At 32.4% G+C, this 15254-nt stretch overlaps 1 protein-coding gene across 1 annotated transcript in view; it reads left to right on the forward strand.

Annotated features, from left to right (window-relative positions):
• Positions 1-9778, forward strand: part of LOC129806603 (uncharacterized) — a 65215-nt gene extending 55437 nt beyond the window's left edge. The window contains exons 8-9 of the mRNA XM_055855309.1: positions 2808-3010; positions 7517-9778. Coding sequence (XP_055711284.1) covers positions 2808-3010; positions 7517-7696 — 383 coding nt within the window. The 3' untranslated portion in view covers positions 7697-9778. The remainder of the gene's footprint in view (positions 1-2807; positions 3011-7516) is intronic.
• Positions 9779-15254: the final 5476 nt, after the last annotated feature.

Here is a 15254-nt window from a genome sequence, read left to right on the forward strand (position 1 = left end):
ACCATCCTGAAATTCCACAAAGCTGCGTAAAAATCAACTTTTGCAGCAAACGTTTACACACTGTTGGTGATTGAAGTGTCAAGAATACCGAAATTCGAAATGGCATAACAATCAGCGCTAAAGCGGCGAGTACGTGAACTTGCACTTTTTTAGGCTTCCGTTAGATTAACGAATAAGCCTGGCTAAGCTTTGGAGTGGCTTTTTCTCTTCGAAAGGTTATTACTGAACGGTCAAGAACGGCCTCTCGTTCTGTAATAACCTTCCCGATTTGAGAGCTCCCTCCGGTTGAGGTTTTTCCTTTACCGATTCGAAGGTAAATCAGAGAGATTACCTAAAAACCCGTTGGAAGTTCAAACGTTGAAACCGACGAGTTACACAAAAGTGAGTAAAAAAGTTCTTGAAAAGGACATTTATTTGAATGAAATTGGAATTCAAACGTTCTGCCATCCTGAAATTCCACAAAACTACACAAAAATTCACTTTTTGCAGCAAACATTTGCACTCCGTTGACATTGTTGATAATTGAAGTGTCAAGAATATCGAAATTTCAAATTACAGTGCCCGCTTTGTAATCCGGATGATTGGGAGATAGAATGACAGATGTCCGCTTCGTAATCCGGATGGATTTTTTGAATTTGTTCAACGTCTCGAAAATATAAAACAAGTTTTTTTTTGTTGAATTAGAATAAAAGTTTTAAAGAAGCTTAAAAAACATAATTAGAGAATTCTATGCTATTATACTTCATTTATTAAACAAAAACATCACAGAATAATTCATTTTCATTGCTGAACACATATGCATACATAACCTCATAATTATTTGAAATATAACCGTAAATAACTCGTCCGGATTACGCCGATCCGGATTAGAGAGCGGGCACTGTACAGAACAATCAGCGCTAAAGCGGCGAGTACGTGAACTTGCGCTTTAGGCTTCCGTTAGATTAACGAATAAGCCTGACTAAGCTTTGGAGTGGCTTTGTCTCTTCGAAAGGTTATTACTGAACGGTGCCAATCCTCTCGTTCTGTAATAACCTTCCCGATTTGAGAGTTCTCTCCGGTTGAGGTTTTTCCTTTACCGATTCGAAGGTAAATCAGAGACAACTTACCTAAAAACCCGTTGGAAGTTCGAACATTTAAACCAGAGGTGTGCAAGAAACCGTTGAAACCGAATTAACGTCAAAATAAGTTTGTTATAGTAGCGTTTTGACCATTGACGTACATGTTTCATTTGACGTTAATTCGGTTTCAACGGTTTCTTGCACACCTCTGGTTTAAACCGAAGAGCTATACACAAAACTGAGAAAGTTCATGAAAAGGACATTTATCTTAATAAAATTGCTATTCAAACGTTCTGCCATCCTGAAATTCCACAAAACTACACAAAAATTCACTTTTTTCAGAAAAAGTTATAGTTTGCACACTCTTGTCGACATTGTTAAAGATTGAAGTGTCAAGAATATCGAAATTCGACATAGCAGAACAACCCAGAAACGAAAAGATTCGCGGTTGAATATGCTGCGACGGTGGCGGCCTCCTAATTTGTTCGGAGCGCGGTGGCCACCATGATAAACTTCTTGTAGTTCAGAGCGGTGGCCACCGCTCCAGCGCCACTGAATGTGCATTGACTAGTAGTCACAAAGGGTCACGCTATGCTAAATTCCAGTAAGGTGACTGGTAGTTGTTCAGGTATTCTTGTACTGTGGTACCAACCGCGAACTTTCGTTGCTGGGAATCAGCGCTAAAGCGGCGAGTACGTAAACTTGCACTTTAGGCTTCCGGTAGATTTTCGAATAGGTTTGGCTTGGCTTTGTATTTTCGAAAGGTTATTATACTGAACGGAGCCAATATGGAGAACTAGAGATCATTCTGCCTTCTATCTAAATGAACAATAGGACACTGTTTTTTTTAACTATAATCTTGGTTGACGTGACGCGTGCTTTGTGTAACATTGTAGAGTTTAGTTGGAACGTCCACTCCCTCTGATCAAATTGTTACCGTGGTTGCAGTTGCAACAAACCTCCTTTCAAGATAATTTGACGCTATAAATTAACTTTAAATTTGACACCATGAGACAAAAGCACCAAGTGGGTAGGACCATCTACCGATAATACAGCCCAAATCCTCAAAATGTTGAGGATTTGAAATGATGTATAGTTTTCGTTTAGGTAGACATGATAATTTTCTTTTTCCCTGAATTGGTCAATTGAATTAATTAATTCATTCTGAATTAATATATAAGTAAAAAAATCATGTCATCATTCAACCCCTGTTTCATGTACCTACAACTTATTTTCATTGAATGCTCGTTCTTCTTTTCGTTGCGGTATCAAAGTTCAACATCGTAGAGATCTAAAATGTTATTACATGTTGGATACTTTTACGAAACATTGGATGGAAAGTAAGTCAGCGCATAAATGCAATCACCATATCGCTGTGGAGCGTCTTTTGCTATCATTTGGAAGGTTGAAGAATTTTCAAACTGTTTTTTTATTTAAGCAATGGCTTCGTTCCGCGCCATCGATTTTCTTGGGAAATGATGTTGAACTCTGCTTTTAGTCTTCAATATATTGTAATGTGAAATAAAATCACAGAAAATGAATTATTGGTGATATATCCATTGACACGTTTAAATTTGGTAAATTTAGGAGAATTTGTATCAACTCAAATTTAAAAAATGTTTGTCGTTCACAAAATAATGATGATTTAGGAAATACTTTGCTAAATGCTCGAAGTCGTTAGGATGAGCAAAAATATTCGAGTACTGCTATTATTTGTTTTATAAAAAAAAACTCATTTGCTCGTAGAATCCAAACAACATGATGACGGAGGTGCTGCTGACCAGGAGAGGATATCAGAGCGGGGAATCGGGGGTAGTGGATCGGGCGCCAGTGGAGCGTCCGAGGATGCCCTCTGCGGAAATCCCGACTTGCAAGCACTCAATAATCACAATCTGCTAATTGCCTTAGGTGGTGTGGCTCGAAGCTCAAATGCTCACTTCACAATGCCGGTAAGTAACCATTTATCAATGAAAATTCTCTGATCATTGAACCCTCTAAACCTTCTTCATTTTCCATTGGAGTTTGAGAGTTGTTCAGACCGATTTTTAGTACCTTTAAAAAGCTTTTTTAAAAGGTTATCATATCGGTTTATCCCATGATACCAAAATTGTAGCCAGGATTTTAGAAAGAAGGGCAAATTTTAAATGATATCAGTCAGATGGTATTTAAAGAGATTATTTTTGGAGGATTATCCTTCAAAGAAATGTTTTTCGAACTCAAAAAACATGAGTTTCCCCAAAAATTGCAAAAATACATTTTAATCCTATTTTACTAAATTTAAGGATGTTCTGTTCTTAAATTTATTTCTGCACCGATTTTGACAGATTTAGACAAGTGTACGAGAACCTTCTCATAGATCTGAGTGGCCTTTGTGGAGGAAATTACGTTTAAGCTTGAGAATAATATTCCAGAAGAAATGTTTTTAAAACAGAAAAAGACTTTAGACTTTACTTGGAAAGTCGATATAAATTTTTTTAACCGTATTTTGATAATTTTTGAATGGTTTCAAATATCTTCTAAACTTCTAAACTTTTCCGATTTTGAGTTAAACAGGGTGGCTCAATTGAACTGTAACGTTTTCAAAAAGCTGTATTATTTTTTAATTTAAAATTATTTTTACTGATGTGAACGAGAACAAAGTCAGAAATCTTTGAATGTTTGAGAATCTAATTTGAAATTTTCTATATAACCATCTATGGCAAGGACTACTGTCATGAGTCTGAAGATGACGATGAATGCGTCGCACATTGGTCTGTAGCTATAACGCGGATTTCGTTGAATTCGCTTCTCCACTTTGAGGACAAAGATTGGCAAAGTTGGCGATGATGCATTTTTTTTGACATCCACCATAGCATTTTAAAATTCTGACAGTATTCCTGTATCGAGTTATATTTCAAAACCAGTGATAAGGCCAGGTAAGCTTATGGTAGCTGAGATTCTTTACAGGCGACCATGAAATGCGCACAACTCGGAGTGCTTGCAACTTGGAATGCGTGAAAATTCGACTATGAATTGAATTTTGGGGTAAAGAATCGCGTCGAGCAAACGGTTCCAGAATCTCAGCTACCATAAGCTTATCTGGGCTTATCACTGATCATTTTCTATTTTAAATAGTCTAAGTGGGGAAGGCCAACAAAAGAAAAAAAAGTTCATTGGCAGTCTTACCTGTTAGAGGATTAATAAAATTTCAAACATGAGAATAAAATAGATACAAAACTAAGAAACAATGAATGGAGTTACTAAAACTTATGTGGAAGGAGAAAAAAATATTTTTTCGATTCTTATAATTTTTCTGATTTATAGTCCTATAGCAACTGCGTTTAAAAAATGAATTTAGACTATCGTATAAGCATTTTTTTTCAGAAATAGGGTCAAAGAAAAGATTTTCTTTGACCCTAGCGCTTAAAGAACTACTGGAGATTTTTAAAAGTGCGCCACTTTTACATATAAGGGCCTCTTTGACTATTTTGGAACTTCTACAAGCGTTATTTTAGAAAATTTTGGTTCTGAATAGAATAGAACTGTTTAAGATCATTATAAGAAAATGCTAGTTGGGCCATCGTTAGAAAGATCTCGATCTCAAATACAATATACTTATAGCTTATACTAAAATTTCATCGAAATCGCTTCAAAAACACCGAAAATGCACTCCGGTCAAGACATTTTTGAATATAGCTCAGGTCATGGAACATCAACGGAAGAGTGCGCCCGCCGTTGGAAAGTCTCAATCTTAACTACAACATGCTAGAATTTAAAGAAAAATCATCGTCTAGTTTTCGAAATATTCGAAATTGAAATTTCGAAAAGTGATTATTCGCTTAACCAGACCTTCGATTAAATCGGATGAAATTGGGGTGTCATGAGGGTTGTAGTACCCCACGAGACCTTTCCAAAACACCAAAATTTTTCAAATTCCGATTATCAGAAACGGAGATATGGTCATTTTAAAATTCAAATTTTGACATCTTCTAACTCGGGTCAGGGGGGTGGGGGGCTTAAATTTTTATTTAATCGAAAGCTCTTAGGCCCAGCTATAACATATTAAACTTTGAAGTGGATCTATGCCGAACGGTTTCAAAGTTATGGCGATCTAAATTTAGTTGCAGTTCAACTGACTCACCCTGTAGTTTAGGTCCAAAACCGCTTCGTTTTACCATCGTGCTATACAATGTATACAGAAAAAATATTTTGTTAAATAGTTGGTAAATGTTTGTAAATGCCTAGTGGGGACTTACGAAATGTTCGTAAATCGTGTAACCCATTTTGTTTGTACTTTTTCACAAATATTGTTCGTAGTATGGTCACTTGACGAGAATGTTTTGTTCTTTTACTCGTTTGTAAAATTTTGTCATTAGTTTGTAAGGTTCTGTCAGACAAACAAAAATGTACGAACAAATGTTTGCAAAAGAACAAAAAATGAGTTTAAAATTTAAACGATTTAGGAGCATTTCGTAAGTCCCCAATGGGAATTTACAAATAAATATTTACGAAGAATTTTATGTCCAACGCACAATAACTTTTGTTTTGTATACATATTTTTGACATTTCAATGAGAGTAAGTGAGATCTAGATCTAGTCATCTCGCTCCCCAAGAAACAATTTTTTCTCAATATAGTCTTATAGAATTCCCGAATCATGGCTTATCAGAATGTCTCAAAGAACGATTAACTTTAATAACGCTCGTAGACTACCTAAAATAGCCTAAAATATTTGCATGCAGCGTTTGGATTGTAAAGCATTTTTCACACAAATTCATTCAATAAGAGTAGATTTGCTGTAGTGTGCTAATGTTTTAAGGTGAAAATGTGCTGTGGTATAGTAATGACGAGTGTATAATCAAGAAATAAAGAAATTACTAAGTTTTACAGCATCTTCTCAAAGAATGCCTTGCATTCTTTGTCAGTAGTACTCAAAGAACTTCCTGAGCTGAGCATCTTAGTAGTGCGCCACTTTTACATAAAGGGTCACTGAGAGACTCATTCGGGAGTACTACAAGCGGTGTTTAAGTAAAGCAGAGTATCGTATTTTGAGAACGGTACAAGCCAAAATGAAGGAGAAAATACTTCTTGGACGCTCCCATGGTATTTTTTATAAATTTAAAAGGTGCAAGTGCCATTGAAGGAAAAAAAATAAAAAAAATAATGGTACAAACTGATAAAAGTGGATAACTTTAATTTTTTGTGGAAATCATGATATTTTTCACGTGGAAAAAAGTGTTAGTGTACTGAAAGTCTCAGATTCTTCTATAAGACTATTTGCAGAGCAAATATGAGAATCTTATAGCACGTTTTAGTATTCTTCCATATTGTACTCATTGCGCTCTTCTATCCTAATAGAAAACTCACAGCGTAATTAATCTGTTTTCCGGTTTTATTCATAAATTAGGAAATAATAATTGCAAACAAATGACAGAAGGATCTAGAAAAATATTGAGAAAATCGATAAAATAGGACTATTTTTATTTTCAATAAGAAAATACCTAATATAGGATTGTACTGAAAAAAAGTCTATAAAAGAACTTGTAGCATACCTTGAAATAAGATTTATAAGAAAATAGTTCTTAAGGCTTTTGTTCTTATTAGAACATACTTTGAGCTTGATGTAAGTAAAATATTATAGAAGATATTTTCTTGAGAAATATTATCTTATAAAAAGGGTTTCGTAGAATTGTATTACGCTTCTTATGAGACTTTTATATATCTATCCTATAATTCCGCTGTCAGCTGTTTAGAAGATCATTATGAGATCATTTCAAGTATTTGGTTCTATAAGGCAGCTAATTTGCTAGTTGGATCACTCTTATAGGAACTTTTAAAAACATATTTACAAAAAAGAGTTATTGTGCGCTAGGCATAAGATAAGATAAGATTTTGCCAGGGGTCAGTTCTCCATTTTCGGATATTCCGATGCATCCAGGCCACCAATTGGGCCCCTTATGCTTCCCCACTCCTATTCTATCTTATCCCCCGATATACGGGTAGCCGTTCTGTGTCACAGCTCTGTGGGCAATCAGTGCCGCTACTATATAACAGCAGCCCATCTCGGTGTGTGTTTGGATCAGTGACAGTGAATATTTGTATCGAATCGACTGAAGTACCACTTTCATGCCGAAACTCGTTCTCGTACCAGCCTCTATTGTTTTTAGGCAGTTCACTTGCTAGTTGGGTCACTCTCATAGGAACTTTTAAAAACATATTTACAAACAAGAGTTATTGTGCGCTAGGCATTATAAAATATGTTTTTCTGTGTATTGACAATTAGATGACAAAAATCTTTAGCTTTTGAAGGAGGATAAATAAACCATTTAATGTAATTCGTTTTAAATTAAAAATTAGTTGATGATCTGGTAAATAATACGACTTTATAAATTGAGATAAAGCATTTAAGTCACGAGTTTGTGAATTTCAGGAAGCTTTCTTTCTATTTTATTTAAATTCGGTTATTTTTTTTGGCAGCACTATTCTCACTTCTTGCGTGCCTCTCAAAACTATCCGGATGTCACTAGTGGGGTGGCGGTGTCGGGTGCAGATCTAACTGCAGACGACAGCGCACCAGAAAATGACTTGGACTCATGCAACTTGCCCCTGAATCTAGTGGCAACCCAACTGGGTGGAAGTGATTCTTCGCAACACTGACTGATGATGATAAGTACATGACAATGATTCTCTTTTTTATACACCATTATTCTCTTGTTCTGTAGTGTTTTTTGTTTAAAAAAAACAAACAAACAACAAAAATACATTTGCGTTTGTGTCACAACGAAGTGAATTGACGATGGAACTAAATAAAAGAAAAAATGAACAAATTTCTCTGAAATCTTTGGAGGAAATTGTTGAGGAGGAAATTAATTTAGTAACTTTAAAAAAAAATATATGAAAAATCTCAAAAGGAAGAAGCATACATTTTTTTCACTATTTAAAAAAAATACAAAAACTCATTCTTTCTAATTCTTAAATACTCAAGTAAAGTCTCTGTGTTTTTTTTTTTAATTTTATTTGTGACTATTTAATAAATTATTTTATCGTACTTTTTGACAATATTTAAATAGAAAAGGAGGAAAAAATAATTACTATAAAGATTAATGAAAAAATCTAGCAATAATGAAATCTTGCGGTATTAGAATTGTTTTTGTTTTTTAAATCTTCACAAATCTATTGAACTCTCTTAATTTTTGCAAAAATAAATTTAAAAAATCATTTGAATATTTATTGAGTAAATAAAAGTGAAAGTTGCGCTCTAATCATTAGACAATTCAAACAGGCTATAAAAAGATATTAAATCCTTTAATTGAAATGGGGAAAAGATAGCACTGCGAAAACTTTACTCTTCTGCCTAAGACTAAATATTTAACTAAAAGATATTTTACACTGCATATAATGGAGGAAAGAAAAAATACTTATGAATTTGCAAAACTAGCATTGACTACTATATTATATAAGATTATTGAAAAAATGCAAGTTCTAATAGCATACTAAAAACTAAAAAAAAAAACAAAATCAAGTAATAATGAAAAGGAACTCAGTGAACAAAAATAAATAAAGTTTCAAAAACTGAAAAATGCTAAAATATTGTATTATAACTAAAAAAGAAAATTTAGAGAGTTTTCAAACAGGAAAATTTTAAATAATATTGACTTTAATCACATTTTACAAAATAAAGAAAATTAGTTCTTGATTTTCCCTCGAATTTACGTGAAGAAAGAAGAAAAAATAGCGACAAAAAATTTAATAAAAAAAGGGAAACAGCTGTATTAAGACACGACCTAAACTTACGTATTGAAAAAAAGCTACTTAAAAAACCGAAACTTATTTAAAAAACAAAATTTGCTAAAAACATACATTCTCAAAATTTTAAAAATAAAATCGTAGCAGGAAAAAAACTTATTATGATAAAAAAATGGAATAATATACAAGAAAATCAAAAAATTACAGAATAAAAAATTACATTTAAAAATATATTTAAAAAAAAGGAATAAAAAAAAAACATAACGTTAATATTAAAATCTTGCCTGTAGCAAAACAACCAATTGTGATAAGGATGAAATAAGATAGTGAAAAAAAAAATTAAAAAATATATATATTATGAAAAATTAATTAACAAAAAAAATTGGTAAGTATTCGCTTTTCTCCTCTTTACTATCTACTATATATACATTCAATGATTACTAAACACCAATAACAATAAAAAAAAAGTTTGATACTCAAGAAGAAAAAAAAATTAATAAAACTTTGGAAGATACAAAAAAATAGGAGGGAAAATCCTGATAAAGTCACTCGGAGATAAAATTTTCGAATGTGTCAGGGAGGGTGAAATTAAAAAAAAAAAGAAAAGTCAAATTGAGATGGAAGAATGTTATTTATGAATATATTTTTACACGATTTTAGACGTACTGTGAGAAACTAAAGATGAAATTGATAATAAAAAAAAGATAGATATTTCTTCATGTTAGTGGTGAAAAGGGGAAAAAGTAGAGAGAAAAAAAAAGAATTTTGTTGCAATGCAAGAAAAAAAAACTAACATTGATAATAATGCAAAATGTAAATTAAATCTTCCTCTGATATTTCCATAAATATATTGAATAATTCGTAATAAGTTTTAGGACTCACAATGTGAATGATGAATTTAATCGAATTGTCTTGCAATTCTGTTAGTATCTTATACTTCTACCTTACATGTTGAAAATTTTGACATTTTAGGGGGTCAATTTCCAAAGAAAACGTGTGCTACAATATAAAAAAAAAGGTGCAACGTGCTATTCTCGATAATTTTTATTGGAGACTTTTACAGTAAGAGATATCTACTTTGTCTCTTATTGGAGATTTTCAGGTATCGCCATCTATTGTTTGACATTTTCAGACATTATCTCTATAAAAAATTGCGCCATTCCATAGGGAAATCCTCAAGAAGTGTCATCACTTCCTCACCGAAAATTCTCCAATGAGTACTTAGGGAAAAGTAGAGTAAGACCAAGTAACAAAGCTGAATTGGCGTGTAACGTAACTTCGTAGGGCATCTCCTTGAGAAATCCCCAGTAACATCCCCGGAAAACGGATAATTTTCTTAAGAAAGTCTCAGGGAACTTTCCAAGAAAAGTGAGGAAAACAGAGATTTTACCCAGGGATATACCTGTGAACTCCCCTGAAAGAATCCGGGGTCGGAAAAACTAGGAAAATTTCTCAAAGAAATCCCTGGAAACTCTTCGGGAATGATCGGAAAAATTGAGTATAATTCTCGGGAAAATCCTTGGGAAAAACCATAAACAAATACCCACATTTCTTTCTTTCCTTTTTGATTTTTTCTTTTTCTTTGTATTTATTTTTGTTTTAGGTCTCTTCAATTGTTACTCAGTTGATGACTCGTATGTGTAATGTACACTCAGTCCCGGGATTATGCACATTTTCGGGACCGAAAAAAACGCACGAAATAGCATTAGGCATCAAGAAAATTTGCATAACCGCAGGGGCTTTCTTTTGAATAAATCTTCCGTAGAACGAACTTCGCGCGAAGTAAAAGTAGTTTAAACAAAAAGATTCAATTGTTTAATAAAAATGCATTAACAAACAGTACTTTTTTGCCAGAGTTCTTCAATAAATGGTTAGAATTTAAAAAAAAAATACCTTAATAAAAAAAATTAAAGTTTTATTCTGAAAAAGTAGCAATTTTTTTTCAAATTTCCCGCGTCGCATTATAGTATACATTCAGGCGTATTTTAAAAATGAGTTCATAAATTGACTCCTAATGGTAGGCAAACTTGCATAATTGTATGTGCATAATTCCGTCAGGTGCATAATCCCGAAGAACTTAATGCCAGGACTGAGTGTATAGGATGTTCATGCCTTCGAATAATGTGAATTTTCTTTTATTTTTCGTAAGAGTCTTATACAAATATCATATAATTATCGATAATTGATAATAAGCTAAGTAATATTTAATAGAAATGCGCAAGTTTCTTAGGAAGAATAAAAGAAAAATCAAAAAGAAAAATTTGAAGGCATGAACGTTCGAAGGGAGAGTACTTTCCCATATGGTGCTTCCTTACACGACTGCTTAAATTCCCCTATTCATTTATAAAATATGTGGCGTTCTATACGAACTTTGCAACCAGAAAACCGTCTCGCCCGAAGTCTAAGCGTAACTTTTACAGAATTTCCCCTGAACTCGCCACGGAACTTTCATGTATTTCCAGAAGGAATTTTCCCCTCGATTTAACTGGGAAATCCTTAAAAATGGTCTGGAATATCCAGAGACTTTTCCTCGGAAAATTTAGAGGAATCGTCTAGGAATGGCCAGGGAATTTTTCCAATCACTAGGATGAAATTTCCCCTTTAAATTCCCGAAAATTCTGGTAGAAATTTCTCCATAAAATTTCCCTTTAAATTCATCGGGAATTCACTGGGAAGCAGCTGAATTTTCCGAGGGAATTTTTAAGGAAAACTTTCCAAGGAAATTCAAAGAACTGTGTTTGGAAAAAGTCAACACCTCAGCAGGGTAATTTTTCCAGAGATTCCACCCTAATTCTCCTTCTTGAAATCAATAAAGCCCAATTGAAAATTTCTTCTCCTGAAAAGTTGGCAAAAGGAAGCTACGACAAATACTGATTTAACTGACGATATGTTTTAAAGATTATCCAGTCGGATATTTCATGCTTACATGAATATACTGTCGTTTCATTTCTAAAACCAGTTTTTCAAGGTGAAAGTCAAGCGTATTTCTCATCCGAATGGTATCGTGTTTGAGCTCATTAGAAAGGTAATGGGATTACTGATAAAACTGAAGCGGTTCCATTCGGTAATGAACTGGCTCATAACCGATATAATTGATTTTTATTAATATTTAATTATATTACTTATTAGGTGTATTTTAGGCAGTATTTTGAGTGATTTATAAATCGGTTCAAATCGATTGTAAACCGGTTAATGAAGCGATAAGAAATTTTTGTTCGAAAATAATTTTATTCTCTTAAAACTATTTCATGGGATCTTTTGAGTAATTTATGAATCGGTTTCAATCGGTTGAGAACCGGTAAACGGTAAATGATGCAAAAGTACTTTTGAGGGATAGTATATAACTCACGAGTTCGAGTAATTCACAAAACCTGGGACGCTTTGCCACCTCACACACAGAAAAATGGAAAATTCTTAAACAGAAATACACAGGAATTTAATTTCAAATCCCGTCACTGAGAAAAAAGAGGGTGCGATTAACTTTTTTCCCTCAGAACTTTAACACTTTTTAGGTGTAAAAATATATCAACATTTTTTAATGTTAATTTTACACCTCATTAAGGGTAAAATTAACATGAAAAAGGGTAACTTTAACCCCTAATACACCTAAAAAGCATAATATTTACACCGATTTCGGATCAATACTTCAGGGTAAAATTAACATTTCCTGAATGTTATTTTAACTTTTTCGGATTTCTCTCAGTGATCCAATTAATGAATGTCCTAATCCTAAATCCTTGATCTTTTAGTTTTAACTGTAATTTGCAAATCTCAAGACATTTTTCATTTTTCAGCTAATGCTGAACTTAAACTCCCGATCTCTTTGCATCAAAGAAATAGGGATTCTAGCCCATTTCGTTGGCAAAGCGTTTCTGAATTTAAACGCTTCGGGGCAGGCAGGCGCCTGGCAAGTTGACCTTTTTATATGGAGCTATTTGAAGCCAATTCCTAAATTGATCTCGGACTCAGCTCACAGTGCTCCAAGGAAAAAATTTATTTAAACAAAAATTTAGTATATTGATCCCTCCATATGGAAAGGTATCTTATAATACGGAAAAACTTCTCACTTTTTAAATATTTAGCATAACGATCACGAGTGCAGAAAAATTCCCATACGCATTTGTATGTGAAAGTAAGAAATTGGCTTCAACTTTGAAGGCCACTCGTCGGGGACTAGCTTCGGGGATTCACGTCCAATTTAAGTTCCCGGAGTCTTATATATTCTTAAATTTAGAATCAAAATTTTTCTGTGTGTATTGAACCTAGATGATTCGAACTTAGAACTTCTACAATATCAAGCCATTGTTTTGCCCTTTAAGCTACTGAGTCTTCAGCAACAGAGGTTTACTTTCATAACCTAGACATACATTCTTTTTAAGAATCGAACAGAAGGCTTTTTGGGAGATCCTTAAACCAACTATTTAAATCAGGGGTGTGCAAGAACCGTTGAAACCGAATAAACGTCAAAATAAGTTTGTTATGGCCTTTACACACTAGAGAAAAATATGTCCATATTTTAGAGTTTTTCCTACACAAACGCGAAGGGAATTTGCTTCGATATGGACATAAATTTCTCTAGTGTGTAGAGGCCATTAGCCTTTTGATCATTGACGTACAAGTTTCATTTGACGTTTGTTCGATTTCAAACGGTTCTTGCACACCTCGGATTTAAATTTTGAAAATGTATTTTTTAAAATACCAAATGAGAAGCAGAATGAGCACATTATAATCTATTATCACATGATTTTTTATTGGGAATTGACTCCTTCTCTGCAGGAAGTAAGTAGAACGGTGTTTTTTAGTGTTTTGAGACTCAAGCTTTGATTTCTAAAGAGCACAACCAGATTCACCATAAAATTAACATTTCTTCTCGAATATGCAACTTTTTATTTTGCAAGTTTTTAGTCAGAATCAACTTCTTAGTGCGTTGAAATTACGGTATAAACAAATAAAATTGACAAAGTATTGACTGAGAAAAAAATATAGAGCGATAATCTTTGGAATAGAATGCTGAAAAAAAATAATGGTATATCCTATGAGTTACCTTTCTCTGAATTTACAGATGATTTTCTTTCCCTTGCGTTGCACAAATAGAAGTCAACAAGAATAAAAGAAACGTAAAGAATTTTTATTTTTTGAGAGAACATGACGGAATAGAAGAAACAAAAGCGAAATTGAATGATACTCAAATTTTGTACTCTTTTTTTATATTTTTGTATTATTTTTTTTTTACTTATCCTTTAAAAGTCCCTTTTGTTTATAGCTCATCATTGAGTTGTCCCTCTATCTAATTTCTTTGACTTAACATTAGCTATGAATTTTTGACACTAATTTAAAAGTGAAAATTATGTGTTTAAGAGATATTTTTTAAAGAATGAAAAAAACTAATATGAAATTATTTTTTTTTACTTTTGCGTAACTGTTTAATTGTTTAATGTTTACGAATGTATTCGCCTCCTCCTTTAATGGTATTACAAAAAAACCAATTAACCTTTTTTTACTTCTACACCTTAATTTAATAATTTAATAAAAAGCCTCTTTTTTTAATGATAGACGCAAGATAAGAAAAAAAAAATGAAACTTTATAATGATAGAGAAAAAATCTAAAATAATGGCACGACAATAATTCATAGGATCTCTTCTTAATACACAATTTAATAGGGAAAAAACCATGAAAGAAAATTTTTACATTAGTGCGTTCATGATGTGAAAAAGCATGAACAAAATGAAAACCTTTCAGAAACAGTATTTTTATTTAATTTAAAGAATTTTTTTATTTGATAATATTTAAAACTTTATCTTTAAATTCTTGATTAACTTACTTATGTGTGTGTACTTATTAATAATTTCCTGTACAAAAAGAAAAAACAAATAATAATGATCGTGAATTACTGATTTTTGTCGTTTTTAATTTTTACAATAAAACAAGAAAAAAAAACAAAAATTAAAATTAGGATGACGAAATGATATTTACCCAATCCGTCTCTGCCTTGGCATTAATCTCCTTAACATGAAACTTATAGATGAAAAAAAAAACACAAATAATAGCTTAAAAAATAGTTTATAGAAGTATCTTAAAATTATTGCGTTGTATTATAGTTTTATATTGTGTCAAAAGAAAATCTTGTAATTTATTTAAGAGAAGAGAAAAAGAAGTTGAGGAATATAATTTGACATAAAAGCAAAAATAACAAAAAAACGAGTATACTGAGAATGAACTAAAAAGGAAAGTAATATAAAGAAAAGCTCGAGAAAAAAGTGCGATGAGAGATTGTAGGAAGGAAGTGAAAGGATGATTACCAATACCAGTATAATAAACAGGGTTATTTGATTTTATTATTATTATAAATTATGCTGAATAATTAATTAAAAAGAGAAAAAAGAACGTATTTTTAAACAATTTAAAAATCACAGAAAATAATTTTATTGTTTAATTTTTTTTTCGCGACATTGTGAAGAAAATGAAGAA

The sequence above is a fragment of the Phlebotomus papatasi genome, chromosome 3 (assembly GCF_024763615.1).
Source record: "Phlebotomus papatasi isolate M1 chromosome 3, Ppap_2.1, whole genome shotgun sequence".
Lineage (NCBI taxonomy): Eukaryota > Metazoa > Arthropoda > Insecta > Diptera > Psychodidae > Phlebotomus > Phlebotomus papatasi.